Source organism: Moschus berezovskii, chromosome 24, assembly GCF_049115385.1.
Source record: "Moschus berezovskii isolate FMDL1 chromosome 24, NW_MosBer_1.0, whole genome shotgun sequence".
Lineage (NCBI taxonomy): Eukaryota > Metazoa > Chordata > Mammalia > Artiodactyla > Moschidae > Moschus > Moschus berezovskii.
The window spans coordinates 3,993,027-4,007,523 of record NC_142483.1 but is presented as its reverse complement, the minus strand read 5'-3'; the positions used below and the strand labels follow the sequence as shown (position 1 = coordinate 4,007,523).

General features: G+C 57.9%; 1 protein-coding gene across 3 annotated transcripts in view; it reads left to right on the top strand.

The window, feature by feature from the left end:
- The window catches only part of IFT122 (intraflagellar transport 122), a 66,702-nt gene that overhangs the window by 41,960 nt on the left and 10,245 nt on the right, over nucleotides 1-14,497 (top strand). For all 3 annotated transcript variants that reach the window (XR_008684120.2, XM_055413523.2, XM_055413524.2), the window contains 5 exons: nucleotides 2,208-2,261; nucleotides 5,010-5,171; nucleotides 8,950-9,116; nucleotides 11,730-11,901; nucleotides 13,149-13,251. Coding sequence is in view for 2 of the 3 variants with exons in the window: in XM_055413523.2 (XP_055269498.1) it covers nucleotides 2,208-2,261; nucleotides 5,010-5,171; nucleotides 8,950-9,116; nucleotides 11,730-11,901; nucleotides 13,149-13,251 (658 nt within the window). In the remaining variant the exon portion in view is untranslated. The remainder of the gene's footprint in view (nucleotides 1-2,207; nucleotides 2,262-5,009; nucleotides 5,172-8,949; nucleotides 9,117-11,729; nucleotides 11,902-13,148; nucleotides 13,252-14,497) is intronic.

Below are 14,497 nucleotides of genomic sequence, written 5' to 3'. Positions count from 1 at the left end.
TTCAGTTGCTCAGTCGTGTCTGACTCTTTGCAACCCCATGGACTGTAGCCTGCTAGGTTCCCCTGGCTGTGGAATTCTCCAGGCAAGAATACTGGAGTGGGTTGCCATTTCCTTCTCCAAGGGATCTTCCTGACCCAGGGATCGAACCCCCTTGAACCCGCATTTGCTGCATTGGCAGGTGGGTTCTTTACCCTGAGCCACTTGGGAAGCCCACTTAGCACGGTATCTCAGACCATTAGGTGCTCGGCAAATGTTTGATTGGACAAAAACGAATCTGAAATTCCTCTGCCCCCATCCTGTATCCCCCAAACCATCCCTGAGAATAGAGATTATTGTGTGAAGCCCAGAGAAATTTAACCCTAGACTAGAATTTGATCATATTAGCCAGATTCCGAACCACCAGGCTGGATTTGCTGCTTTGCAAGGTCTCCCAGGCACCAGAGGGTGCAGGGTGGGTCCCTGTGATAGGCCAGCGCCTCCACTAGGTGGTGCAGGAGAGCTGCCTTGCCTGCCGGAAGGTGGCCTGAGCAGAACTCTGTTCCCACACCTCCCCCTGCTTGATGTTATCCAGGGGCCTTGTGACTCTGACCACTCCGACCAGGGTCCAACCAGGGCACCCCTGACTCTGCAGAATGTGTCAGGGCTGAAGGAACTCGGAGACAGGTTTCTCATGGTGGCAAGTCCTGGAATCCTAGCCCAGCAGACCTAGACGGCCCACAGAGGGGACCTGCTGCCTTGCCCCAGTCTGGAGAAAGCTGTTGACAGCCTGGAGGTGAGGCCACGCCAGGTTCAGGCCCCCTGCCAGGACTGAGACCCCGAAGGCTCCTTTCCTCTCTGCCGCTTGGCCAGACATCCCGTCACGTTGCTTCCAGGAAGCCTGGATCTCGAAGCTGGCTTGTCAGACCTCCTGTGTGGAGATGGGTGCTTTGAGCCATCCATCCCTTTGCTCATGTGATGCCTGCCTGACCCTTCAAGGGACCCCCCTCCAGGGGTGCCGTCTGTCGGCTTCCTGCCCCTCAGTGCTTTGCTGAGTCCTGCCTCCCGCCACTGCCCTCTGCCAGTCAGTGAGTCTGCGTTCCCCAGGGCGTCCGGTTGTAAGTGTACAGCTCTTGGCTCAGGGAGGCTTCGTGGTCTCTTTCACCTGCCTGCCTCCCCTTTTAGAATACGGGCCCCTGAATTGCAGGAGGGAACAAAGGCCAGGTTGTAGCGGTCTCTGGGTCTCCAGCCTCTGACAGGACACCTGGCCCTGCAGGATGAAAAGATGAAGTCATTCTGTGGTCATCCGTGAGGCAGCTGGAGGCCGGATGACCTGCCCACTTCCTCAGCCTTTTAGGATAGGAGGTGTCATGCAGCTAAGCAGAGAGAGCGGTTGGCTGGGGTGGTTGTTCTAAGGTTCCTGGATCTGCTGCCTCTGGCTGGCGCGGGATGGTGCAGAGGAGCATGCCTGGGAGGATGCTGGCAGCAAAGGCCCATGAAGAGCCTCCTGACGGGTGGGCTGTGCTCCATTGCAGCCTGTGCGGGATCTGAAAGCTGCAAAAGAGGCTTAGCAAACAGCTGTTCTCCTGCAGAAGGCTGCCTCGAATGTTCTAGTAGCCCATGGGTTGAAATCTCTGGCTTTACAGTGAGTCCACAGCAAGCTGCACTTGTCAGGTTTACCTAAGTACGAGTTTGCTTCCAGGGACAAGGAGTGACTCACTCCCTGCCTCCCCCTTCCTTCCAGAAGCCGCGTCTGTTCCTCCTCAGCTCCTGCCATCCCCTCCCTCAGTGCCGCGCCGTGTGTGTGCCCTGCGGAAGGCACGACTGTCTCCCGCGCTCCGTCCCGGTCACTAGGGTGGACGTGCGGGCTCTCCTCGGTTGCTCCCTGCCCCCACTCCCCCTCTGCCCCGGAGGCTCTGTGGGCCTGGGCCTCCCTTGTGCGTAGAGAATCCCGCAAGCCAGCCCCACCGCCGACTGCACCATCCAGGCTTTGTTGACCTAGTCCCAAAGCAAGTGATGCATCCTTTGTAGGGACTAACCCCGGGGAGAAGGGCCCGCCTCCATGAGTGGCAGAACCTTCCCACACACACGGTGATTAATCAGTGCTCACTTCATCCCCCACCCCCCTTACTGGCTCACTTTCTAAAGCTTGACTTCCCGCCCCCAGCCAATCACCCCTTTTTGAAGCCCAGAAGGCAGCTGATTTTCTTTCATCTCTTCTTCCCCTGTAGGCCTTCACCAGACTACAAGACCTCCGGTATTTAGAGCTCATCAACAGCATTGAGGTAAAGGATGAAGTGTTCTTCCTTCTCAGGGCAGCGCACATGTGCCATCAGTGGTTTGCAGGCGGGCGCCAGGGAGGCCACGTGGCAGGAGCCCACAGGGGTCCGGGGGAGGGCAGGATGCCACGCAGAGGGACCAGCGCGTGGGAGCCAGGAGTCCAGACTGTCCCTTGGGAGCTGGGCGAGCCCAGTGGGTGCCTCATCTGTCTGAGCTCTGGTTTCTTGTCTGGGAAATGGGACGAGACCAACCTCGCGGCATTGATTAAACAGGTTCTCAGGAGCCGGATTCCGTGCTCGCAGTGCCTGTTAGCTCATTACCACCCTCTCTAGGGCGGCACAGCGTGCCCGTGGAGGCAGCATTTCCCAAATGCACGTGGTCTGCACCCACCCCCTGGGACGGGCCCTGGGGAGGAGGGCTGCACCCTCGAACGCTGAGCCCTCCCTGTAGCCCACCCTTCTCATCAGCCACCCTGAGTGGAGGTGGGAGCCCCAAGAGGCTGGTTCTGCCTGCACAGTTTGCTGGGGGATGGGAGACTGTTCTCTATCCCGGTATTTCTTCGTGCGGTCTGTCTGTGAAAAGGTGTACGTATTTCTGCTTCAGAACAGATTTATTGTGAGGCTCTGGGAATGTGAGATACATTTGAATTCACATATGGAAGCCGCGAGGAAACCAGCAAATGTCTCGTCCCTCTGGTTCAGTTCAGCATCCTAAACACCTGTCGCGGGCCAGGCCGTGCGCCGAGCCCTGTGGGCAGAGAGCCGTGTGGAGGAGAGGCCCACGGGAGCTCACAGCCGGCCCGGCCTGGTAATCGTTGCCATTTGTCGAGTGCCTGCTCCGTGCCGCACACGTGAGCCACGTGTACGCGATTTTACAGCCTCACAACAGCTTCACGAGGCAGCTGCTCTTCATATTCCTATTTCAGAAATAAAACTAAGGCTCAAAGAGGCTGTATCTGCGTCCCCAAGGCAGAAGGCCGGGTTGGAATTCAAGCCAGTTCCGTCTTCCAGGCCCCTGCAGTCCCTAGTCGGGGCTGTGTCGCCTTCTAAGAAGCTGCTCCTGGAGCTTGCCCTGCGCAGTCCCTCCCTCCCCAGCACATCTTCTGTGCTGTCCTTACCTGCACGGGGCAGGGGGTGTTCAGCGTTGTCTACCCACAGCGGCCAGGACTGCTTATGACTAGCAGGGGCCGTGTTTGTAGGTCAACCGGTCTGGATCTAGGAGTCTTCAGACGAGGCCACGACGCGTAATTTTTCTCTGTGCAAAAGTAACTGGCCGCTGTGAGGATCAACTCTGACTGTTTAGCACGTCTTCCTGAGATCACCCGTGCGGTGTCTTCCTACGTGTTCTGAGTCGGGCAGGGTGAACTTGAAAAAACCGTCTGTGGAAAAAGAGTAAAGGGCCTTTGAGTGAGGATCCATTTTGTTTGCTCGGAGGCCTCAGTGGCTTGCTTCTAGGCATTCACCATTATTCCAGAGAACCCAGGTTCCTTACCGGGCACCTCTTGGGTCAGTGAGCTGCCGCTGGGCTGAGAGCAGATTGGAGAGAGTCTGTCCACGCGATTCTTACTCACTAAGCCCACAGAATTGTTTGCTCTGATCCTAGTGAGGTTCTGGGGCCTGCAATGGATTTGGCCTAAATTCCACACCCCGCAAAACCTATTTCTTTATCTTACTGTGAGATTTTAATTTATTTCCTACAATTAGGAGTCAGCTTATTTGGCTGACTAGCGTAAACTGTGTATAGTGTGGGTTTGTTTTCCTTTTGGTTTTTATAAATTCTTTTCTGTCAGGGGAAGCCTGTTGCCTCCAGCTGTTGTAACTTTGACCAGCTTGTCCAGGAGTTTGATTCAGTGTCTCGTGCTCCTCCTCTGCGGTGCACTTGCTAGAGACTAAGCAAAGGGAAGCTGCCGGGGATGAGAGACAGGGAGCCGCTGAGTATTTACCAATAGCGTGAGCTGCAGACTAGTGGCTGTCCCTACCCCGGCAGGGGGAGGGCCCCACTTGCTGTTGGCCGCTGCGCCTCTGCATGTGTAACCATGCACACATCGATCATGCGTGCGGCACGGGGCAGGCACTTGACAGGTGTGTCCCTGGGGACAGTCACTGGTTTCCGAAGGCAGGATTACTTAGAGCAGAGAGCGTCTGGAGTCAAAGTCCAACCGCAGCCCCGTGTGATCCTACCCGCCCCTCTCCCGAGGCTGGGCTCCCGGCAGCGTGGCCCTGGGTGAGGGGCAGCCGGCGCCTAGCGGATGCTCAGCACACAGCATCACTCACCTCTTCAGTGAAGGGAGCGTAAGACTCGTTATCCTGTGTTGTTGGTCTTCTCAGGAGGAAACGCTAAAATGCTGTCTCCCTGTCCACCATGATCATGCGTCACAACCCAGCCAAACCAGGCCTGGAGGTTTGGGAGTTCTTGGAGCTTGGGGGTCCTCAGGACTGGGCAGCACACCCCATCCTAACCATGCAGACGTTTCCTTGGAAGGATATGTAAGGAAGCCACTGTGAGGAATTTCCATTAAACAAACAAGTTTGCATCTCTTTTGATCTTCCCTCATCTGGGGAAAAAAAAATCTGCTTTTGTTGTCAGGCATTCCCACCAGAAACCGAGGTGAGAGGCATAGCAGCCCAGGAGCCAAGCGTAGGTTCCAGTAGGAAGGCCCAGGGGCTTAACTTGAAATAGCCACGGTGGACCTTTGTGAAGGGCGCTTCCTGCACGGCTGCAGAGACCATTTCCTGTGCTTCTAATTTTTCCAGGAGCGGAAGAAGCGGGGAGAGACCAACAATGACCTGTTTCTGGCAGATGTGTTTTCCTACCAGGGGAAGTTTCACGAGGCCGCTAAGCTGTATAAGAGGAGCGGGCACGAGAACCTCGCACTCAACATGTACACTGACCTGCGCATGTTCGAGTACGCCAAGGTAACCGTCACCGCCTCCAGGCTGTCTTCCCAGACGTGGTGTGGAACGAACCGTGGCCGCGGCCTCGGAAAGGGTGTGGGCGGGTTGGCCAACAGGGGGACCGTCGGCGGCCACTGACTGGGTAGACCTGGCCCACTGCCAGCCTTTTAGGCTGACGTCACAAGGAGCAGAGCGTGGTGGTTCAGACCCGGTGGACGGTGCGTCCTAACCAGCAGAGTCCCCTTGGTAAGGGTTGGGGGTTCTGTCTCCCGCGAGTTCCCTCCGGCCTCTGTTAGAAGCTGCTGAGCATCTGTGTCCTCCGGCCCAAGCTGGCTCTGCTGTTGTCACGGGGGCCCGCGTGGTTCACTCTGGCCAAGGCCTCCTGAGTGCCGGCTCCTCTTAGCACCGGGCTTCGCATGGGGCGTCGGAGGCGCCATGATGGAGGCCCTGCCCATGTGCGAGCCCACCGCCCCCATCGCCCGTGTCGGGTAGAGGGCTGACATCCTCTTGCACATAGAGGCCCTGGTAAGCCGAGTCTCCAGGTCTGGGCCATTAAAGGCACGCAAGGGTCTTCCCAGAGCAGCTCCTCACAGCTTAGGTGAGAGCAAGTACCCCCGTGGTGCCCAGACCAGCAGGACGCCTGTAGGCAGGCCAAGCGCAGGTGAAAAGCGGGTAGGCGCCTGGAGCAGCTGTGTCTGCCTGCCATGGTTTGTTGTTCAGCCGCTCAGTCGTGTCTGACTCTTTGCGACCCCACGGACTTTGCAGCACGCCAGGTTTCCCTGTCCTTCACCATCTCCCGGGGCTTGGTCACGTCCATTGAGTTGGTGATGCCATTCAACCATCTCATCCTCTGTCGCCCCCTTCTTCTCCTGCCTTCTAGCATCAGGGTCTTTTCCTCCTGCCTTTCCCAGCATCAGGGTCTTTTCCAGAGAGTCAGGTTTTCACATCAGGTGGCCAAAGTGTTGAAGCTTCAGCTTCAGCACGAAGGTACCCTTGTTACCCTGTCTTCCAGTAACCTCACAGCCTCAGAATGTTCAGTGAGTCATCAGCCACAAGCAGTTAGAGGCTGTTCATGGTAATTATCTAGCAAGTTCAAGATGGAAAGCCCTCCCCATCATCCCCCTGTGCTTCTGTTCCTGAGGACGGCTGTGTGCTCTTGTCTATGGCGCCTCTGTGAGGCCCTGGGCGAACGGCGGTACCTGGGTCGCTGTGATGCAGGCCCGGACTTGCTGGTCCTCAGCACCTGGCCGAGCACTAGGCCCCAGCCCGGTGACTCCTTCATTCCATCCCTCAGGTCTGGGAGCAGGCCTGAGGCCCTGCCTCCCTGTGGGTGACCTGGGGAAGGCAATTCACTTTGCTCAGCCTCCATCTCCTTCTCAGAGGGCGACCTTGCCCAGCTCAGCTCAGAAAGGTTGGGAGAAAGAGCAAGGCCATGCGGGACCACAGCCTGGTTGTCCTTCAGGGCTGCCCCCTGCCCACCATGCCGTGCCCCTGCACGGGGGCACGCCCATCGCACTTCTGGTGGGTTTCGTACACCTGGAGCCTCCCACCCAGAAAGGCAGCCGTTTACACAGTCCATCTGGTCTGTCTCTCATGAAGGTAAATACGCTGGGCGTTGTCTTTGGTCTCAGTCTGGTAGAATTCCAAGTAGGATCCGAGTAGGCTGGTTCCGTTTCAGCCCCGCTTCCCACCCATAGTCTGAGAGAGTGTGTACATACACATTACGTCGGGGGGTGCGGTGGTGGGGTACAGTGCTTATTAACATGGCATGTTTTTGTTTACTTGAAAATTGCTTCCCAAGATTCAATCTGGTTTTCAGAAAATTTTTAAATTACATTCCCACGTACAAATAAATTGTATGCTTTCCGGGTGAGTGACATGTTTATGTGGTGATAAAGGGAATTATGATGCTCTTAACTCTTGTGTAGTACGTCCTGATCAGAATCACCGAGCATGAGGATGCTGTTTCGTCTCATTCATCACTCAGCACGGCCTCTTTCTGTCCACTCCAGGACACAGCCTTTGCTGCAGCCCCAGATAATGTGTAAATCAGTGCCGTGGAACCAAAGAACCTTTGGAAAGCCATCTTGTTAGAGGAACCATTTAGACTCAACTTCAGTTAGGTCAGAGCTTCTGGAGCTGGGCTGTGGGGCTGGGGCAGGCTCCTTCACGAAGCCCATGCGTTGTGTCCCTGGCTGGTCTCCTCGCCGACCAGCCAAGCTCCTGGCTCGCCCTTGACCTCTGATCCTTCTCACCTCAGATACACCGCAGTCCACGAGCACTTACTCTGAAGGACATTTCTGTTCTCTCACGATGCCTGTTTTCTCCAGCCACTCACCTCCTTTAACCAACCCGGTCAGCAGAGCTTCCAGCTTTGCTTTGGCATAAAGGGTCAGCTCTACAGCTACTGAGAGTAAAGGCCGTGTCCTTAAGGGCCCAAACCAGGCGTCTCTGGCACCAGCGGCTTCCGTCCTAGCCCCTTCCCCTCATGAGCTGCAGCGAGCTGTCTTTAATTGGCGCCTCAGTGTCAGGGTCGTGATGCTCCGTCCTCCCCTTAAAAGAATTTCTCATCTTTGGTCCATCTAATGTGTTATTTTAGAGGCTACCCAATTACCCTGAAAGCAAATGGAAAAGAAAAGAGAACGCTAATTGTTCGAGTGGGTTTTCAGCGTACATTGACTGTACTCTCCTGACAAGTGAATGCTAATCGGGAAAGGCGTGCTTTCTCAGGCTTTGTGAGCTCCGCGTGGCGCAGACTCCGCAGGGCACTTTATTCCTGAGACAAACCGCTGCTGAGGAGGCACGCGGGGCCGCGCTCCTAAGCTCTCGCAATTTCCCTTAGTGAAAAGCCTCACTTTAAAATTGTCAGCACCAAAGCTGCCTCAACTCTGGCGGCCCCCACGCACGTACTTTGGGTAACCGTATCCCGAGAAGAGGTGCTCTTCTGAAGCTGTTTCTCATGAATCCTCAGGCCAAACCCAGAGAAGCTGGGCCTGGCCCCTCAGAGGCCCGCTGTGGTGGAAGGAACACAGGCTCCGGAGCCCCCCGGGTCCACCAGCCTCTCTCCTTCACGGGGTCTCTGCAAACCCCTTCCCTCTGCCTCAGATCCTCGTGGCCTTCTGTTGTCCCCACCCCTGCAGACCCGAACTCAGGCCTGGCTTCCGAGCATCCGGTTGAGAAGTGGTTCAAGAATCCCTTGTGCTCCTTACCAGGCAAACAGCCAGGGCGGAGCCAAGGGGATCATGCCCCGAGTCCAGGCAGCAGAAGGTGAACAGTCAGGAAACAGACATCCTGCAGTGTGGTGGTGGCTGAGGGGCCTCCGGGAACTCTGGAAGCCATCCCGCCTGAGTTCAGGGGACCCTCAGCCTCACTCTGAGGCGTTGTGGCGGGGGGCGGGGGTCATCCTTACTCTCTGAGTAAAGGTTCCACTAGATCTGAGGATCGGAAATTGTGTAAAGCCACACAAGCTCTGCGTGAAGGAGAAACAAAGCGTCTTAACCATGAGCCTCCCGCACCTTGGAGTTTGTGCATGGTACTCCTGCGAGTCCGCAAAGAGTTGCTCAGCTGGAGGACACGCGGCTGTTAGCAGGACGGGCAGGAAGCATCAAGGGCCGCCGTCCTTGACACTGCCCCGAGCCCCCCGCCCTGGAGCACCTGTGGGGCGGCCCGCAGGCCCGGCTCGCGCCTGCATCCTGGCCACCGGCCGCCACCACGTCCCTGCAGCCTCCAGCAGCTCTGACGTCTTGCTGGCAGCAGGAAGTTCTAATCCTGAGTGTTTTTGTTTGTTGTGCTTCCTCAGGATTTCCTTGGATCTGAAGACCCCAAAGAAACAAAGATGCTAATCACCAAACAGGCTGACTGGGCTCGAAACATCAACGAGCCCAAAGCCGCCGTGGAGATGTACATCTCGGCGGGCGAGCACTGCAAGGCCATCGAGATCAGCGGGGACCACGGCTGGGTCGACATGTAGGTTTCCAGTCTCGCCCCGAGAGGCACGTGGGTGGCGGCGTGTCACTCCCTGTCAGCGCTCGGTTGTGACTGACAAGGGAAAACATAGTGTTTCTCTAAGTGTCTGATCATAGGTGATGGTGACTCGGTTTGGGGAGATACAGATACAGCAGTTGCTGCCTTTGAGCTGCTCAGCAAGGCCCTGGGGAAGGGGTGGTGGTGGGTGGGGGGGGCCACCCAGGCTCTGGGGTCGCTGCTCCCTGAGCCCCGCCTGAGCCGGCACTGCAGCTCCTTGCGGGCATGTGGTTCCCCCGATGCCCTCAGCGTCAGTGTCTCCATGCCCCGCTTCAGATGAGGAGACCGAGGTTCGGGAACCGAGTGATTGCACAAGGCCAGACAGCCAGGCAGTCGTGGAGCAGCACCCGTAACCTGTGTGATGGTTGGCGCTAAAAAGAACAGGAGTGGTGCCAAACGCCTCGGGGATGGAGAAGTGCATTCTCCGGGGGGAACCGCAGCTGTCTTCTCCCGGGGGATGGTCTTCGCCTGAAGGGCATTTCACGACTTTCAAGTGGTGGAGGTGCAGGAAGGGAAGGGCATGCATGGGGAGGAACAGCACAGACAGGACAACTCGGCCGCCTTCGGATGACGGTCCAGGAGAGGGATGGGGAGGATGCTGGCAGCGGCAGGGGCATCCCGGCTGGTCTCATGGTGAGGGCCTCGGGGGCCAAACTGAGGCGTTTAGACCTGTCAGTAGGTGGGGAGGACCCCGGGTCAGGGCCGTGCTCCCGCTGCAGGTGTAGGATGGAGGGAAGACTGGAGGAAGGGAGACCAGGTAGGTGTCCAGTGCAGCGGGCCGGGGTCTGTGTGGCGGAGGAGGGAATGAGAGAGGTGGGAGAGCTGAACCAGCAGGACCCAGGGCAGTGGCGTCAGGGCGGGGCTGACTGGGGAGCAGGAGTTGGACGCTGAGCTCTGGCCTGGCGGTCGGCGAAGCCGCTGACGGAGGCAGAGAACCGAAGCTTGGGGGCTTCGGGGGGAGCTGCCGGAAGGAGGCTGGGCTCAGTCTCAGGACCCTTTTTGGGCAGGGCGGCCTCTCTCTTCCCACCTTCAGGAATGGACTTCGTGCTCACACTTGTGTGTGTTTGTGCACGCATAGACACGTGCAGGCTGCAGCTGGCAGAGGAAAAGAGGTGTGGGAGTGGCTCCTGAGGTTGGCTCGGCCTGAGCCCTGAAGGCTATCGGTCGCTCCAGAAACCACTCTGTGGTCCGTGGGCCGCAGTGGCCTGGGACCCAGGAGGGAGAGGGGCTGGTCGACGACGAAGTCACGCGGTTGGTGTGGCCCCTCACAGAGGGCTCTCCCCAACTGCCCCGTCGTCCTCTTGTCCCAGAACAGCGTTTCTTGAAGATAGAGGTGCAGATTTCACCTACCCCCCACCCCCACCAGGTTTTTCTTTTCATGGAAGGGGTGGGACAGGAGAGAGCCAGGTGGGTTGAGGGCCTCCACTCCCTCTAGTTTTTCACGTCACCGTCATTTGTAGCTGATACGCATCACATTACCCCAGGGATGCGCACCTCGTTCAGAAGAGAGACATCAAGCATGCTCTGTCCTTTCTCCCGGGACATTAGGTTTCACGGGTGGGGCGGGGGCGGGGGCTCCCAAGGGGTTGCCTGCGCCACCTTTCCCTAAAAACGTGTCCTCTCTCTGCTGAGAGGTGGTATTTTTAGAGCCATTATTCTTTTCAGTACGGATTGACAGGCCCCCCCTGAGCTTGCCGATTTCTGAGACGTCTCTGTTAACAGCTGCTTTCCCATCCTTTCTCACAAAGAGCGAGCTGGGTAGATAGAACCCCGCTCCCCTGGGAGAGCCACTTTGGCACAAAGCCCGGCCTCTCCAGAGGGAAGAAGTACGCTCCAAGTGGCCCCGTGTGCCCACGAGCCGTGGTGGGTCCGGATGAACCAGTGGTCCTGTGGCACCCCCCGCCCCTGCCCGGCCCGGTCAGCACCGTGGCCAGGAGAAGAGGCACAGATCCCTGCAGGCTCTCCTCCCAGAGCTTAAAGCATTAGCGCACTGGCCCTTCCTCCAGCGGTCCAGTCCCCAAAGGCTGCTCCCACCCCCGCCCCTGCTCCCCTGCGGGAATTCCTCTAATGGTGCTGGAGAGGGCACTCAGCCACTTCCCAGCTGCAGAGGCGTGGTCAGGTGGCTCCACCTTCCACCCTGGCCTCTGGCATCCTCCTCTGTGAAATGGGAATGAGAGTATCACCCACCGAAGGCAGAGACGATCCCGTGATATCACACATGGGAAGGCTCACGGCACTGAGCTGACACATGTTGGTGAGCGGCAGACGTTGGCTGCTACCCCCAGAGCTTGCTGGACAGGGTCGTAACTCCCAGGAAAGGCACATGAAGTGGGGGGTACAGTGTCCTTCACCAGGCAGCCTTTCTGGGTGAAGTACTCATTGAGTAACCTCGTATCAAGCACCGGGGGGCCGAGGCACCATCCTGAGCCGTCAGCACAGGGCGGGGACGGCCGTCAGCACGATGAACCGCCCTCGGAGAGACCCAGAGGCCACAGGGCTTCTCCTACCAGCCTCCCCTCTAGAGCCGACCTCCTCCCTGTGCTCTCGCCACTCCAGGCTCATCGACATTGCCCGCAAGCTGGACAAGGCCGAGCGGGAGCCGCTGCTGATGTGCGCCCACTTCTTCAAGAAGCTGGATAACCCTGGCTATGCCGCTGAGACCTACCTGAAGATTGGTGACCTCAAGTCCTTGGTTCAGCTGCATGTGGAGACCCGGCGCTGGGATGAGGTGAGCGCCGGGACCCTGCCTGAGCCTTGGGATGCGGGGATTGGGGGAGGTTCGCACGGAGAGCGGCTGCCCTTGACGTGAGCGCTGGCCTGAAGGTCACGAGGCCCGGCCATGAGTCCTCTGAGCCCCAAGTGTTCTGGAGTGCCTCTCCACGCTCGCTTTCTGCCTTCGCTCATTCGTTCATTCAGGAAACCCTCACGGCCTGCTGGCTCTGTGATGGATGTGAGGGATGCCAGAGTTTACATGACAGCCCCCACTGCCTGCCGTTGGTCCTGGCTGATGCGTTGCTGACACAGAGGCCACACCGGGTGCAGGCCGCCAGAGCCACTGCGGGGGCCTTGCCCTCTCCCCTGACTCCTCTGTCTGAAGGGCTGGTAAGAATTAGCCAGGTCATCAGCAGAGACGGCTGCAGGGGGCTGGTGGAGCCACCGGCGTGCTCCCTCTCTGTGGCTTGACTTCCACCCTCTGGCTCCCTGGCTCCCTGTGCCCTGGATTGAAAGTCATCTTCAGGGGGCTCAGAGCTGTGCCCACCCACTGTGGGCTGGTCTGCAGGGCCATTGCGAGGCCTTTGCTGGTAAGAGCCGTCTGACCCTTGTCTCCCCTCTTAGTGGCTCTGTTTGCTGAGGTGACAAGGTCACTGATGAAAGAGGGTGTGGCAAAGACAGAGGCGATCATGGCGTCTCAAGCGGCGTTTCTCAGCTTTCCCACGCAGCAGAAATGAGTGCGTCAGGCAGGCTCTCGCCCCGTCACCACATACTGGACCCCGTGACTCATTTCCGGTTCTCCTGGCCCGACAGGTGGTTCTGGGGCTCAGACGAAGCAGACAGAGGGTGCCACACAGCACCACATCCACAGTCATCTCTGACAGCTAATAAGCAGCAGCGATGATAATGTCAATTCTGTTTCCTTAGGTGTCGCCTGCAATTAAAAGAAATCTGTTTGCTGCGCTACGGGAGCCCACGCAAAGCCTCAAAATAAAATGTTTCCGATTCTGTGCCGCTTCTGTGGTCCAGAAACAGACTGTGTTGTTATTGAATCCAGTCGCTTGCATATTGCTGTTAATTGCCTTTTGTTTTCAAAGAGCTGATTTGTTTTTGCGTTTCTGGGGGTGGGGGGGGAGGCACTCCCCCCCTCTGAGTTGTCAGGCCGGCAAAATATGACATCCCTAATGGATTCGGCCAAGCGCCGTGCTTTCATGGGGGTGGTGGGGGCCGGGTTCTGAAGACTGCATTCGCTCCTTCCCCTAGGCCTTCGCCTTGGGTGAGAAGCACCCCGAGTTTAAGGATGACATCTACGTGCCCTATGCTCAGTGGCTTGCAGAGAACGATCATTTTGAGGAAGCCCAGAAAGGTAGGCCGCACAGCCTGGCACCGTGAGGAAGGAGCGGGAGAAAGCGCTGGCCACACCCGCGTCCGGGAGCCGCCCAGCCCTCCCACCACAGCCCTAAGAGTGACAGCTCCCTTCTGCGGGTGTGATGGGCCGGTTGGTGGAGACTGTGGACCATGGGAAGGAGACGGGCTTTGAGTGGGGTGCTCTCGGGCCCACCACTCACGGTCGAGCCCCAGGACCTCTGGCAGGTCCCGTCGCCTCTCTGAGCAAAGTGCTCCAGTGTGTCATCCTGTGTTATCCTCACAGCGGCCCTGTGACATAGGTACCAATTTATAGATGAGAAAACTGAGGTTGGAGGAGGTGTGGAGGATTTGTCTGAAGTCCCATAGCAAGGAGGTGGCACAGAGGGAATTTGAGGCGGGACACAGCGGGGCAAGGATGGAACAAGAGCCCTCCCACCCCGTGGGTGGCACGGTCTCACCTGCCACTCCTCGCCCAGAAGAGAAACTTGGGTTCTGTCTCTGGCTCAGGGAAACGGGGTGTCTTCTGCTCCTCAGCGCACCCACTGGGAAAACAGCTGCACGCAGGAGCGAAAGGACGTCTAGAGCTTTAACTGGTAATAGTTTTAAATACGAGGGCCTCCTCCGTGCCAGGCTCTGGTGGAGCGCCCAACTGCATAAGCCTGCATCTCGCCTGCAGCCCTGTAGAGACGCAGGGGCTGATGCTGCCCTGCAAAGTCCCAAAGCCACAAACAGGAGAGCCAGCTTTGGACCATGGTCTGCCTGTCTGGGAGCCTGGTTCTCCTGACTCGGGCTTGCTACCTCTCTGGGCAGGGCTCCAATTGCAGCTGGGCGTGTCATCTTCTATAGCATCTCGTTTGCACTGCTCTGTGGGAACAGTGGCCACCTTTGCATACATTTCTCCCCGTGGAGTGTGTCTCCCCATGGAGCTCCTCAGCCGAAAGGCCCCATGGCAGGACAGTGTGTTCTCCACGGCTTCAGCGCTTCCAGAGCGCCCAGGTGCTGAAGTGTGTGCATGTTTGGGCAAAACACGTCAACCTCCCCATCTGTCTGTGTCTGCCCGTCCAAGAATCCATCACCATAGTAACTTGGTGCTCAGACAAGAGATGGGAGATGAGAATGGAACAAAGGCCAGAACTTTTCCTTCCCTGTTGTGAGGGGCTTGGATCATCCGAGCACCCACGTGTGGGCGAGTGTCACAGCTAGGAGGGCCTCCCCAGGCGCTCCCAACACCCCGAGGCTCTGGC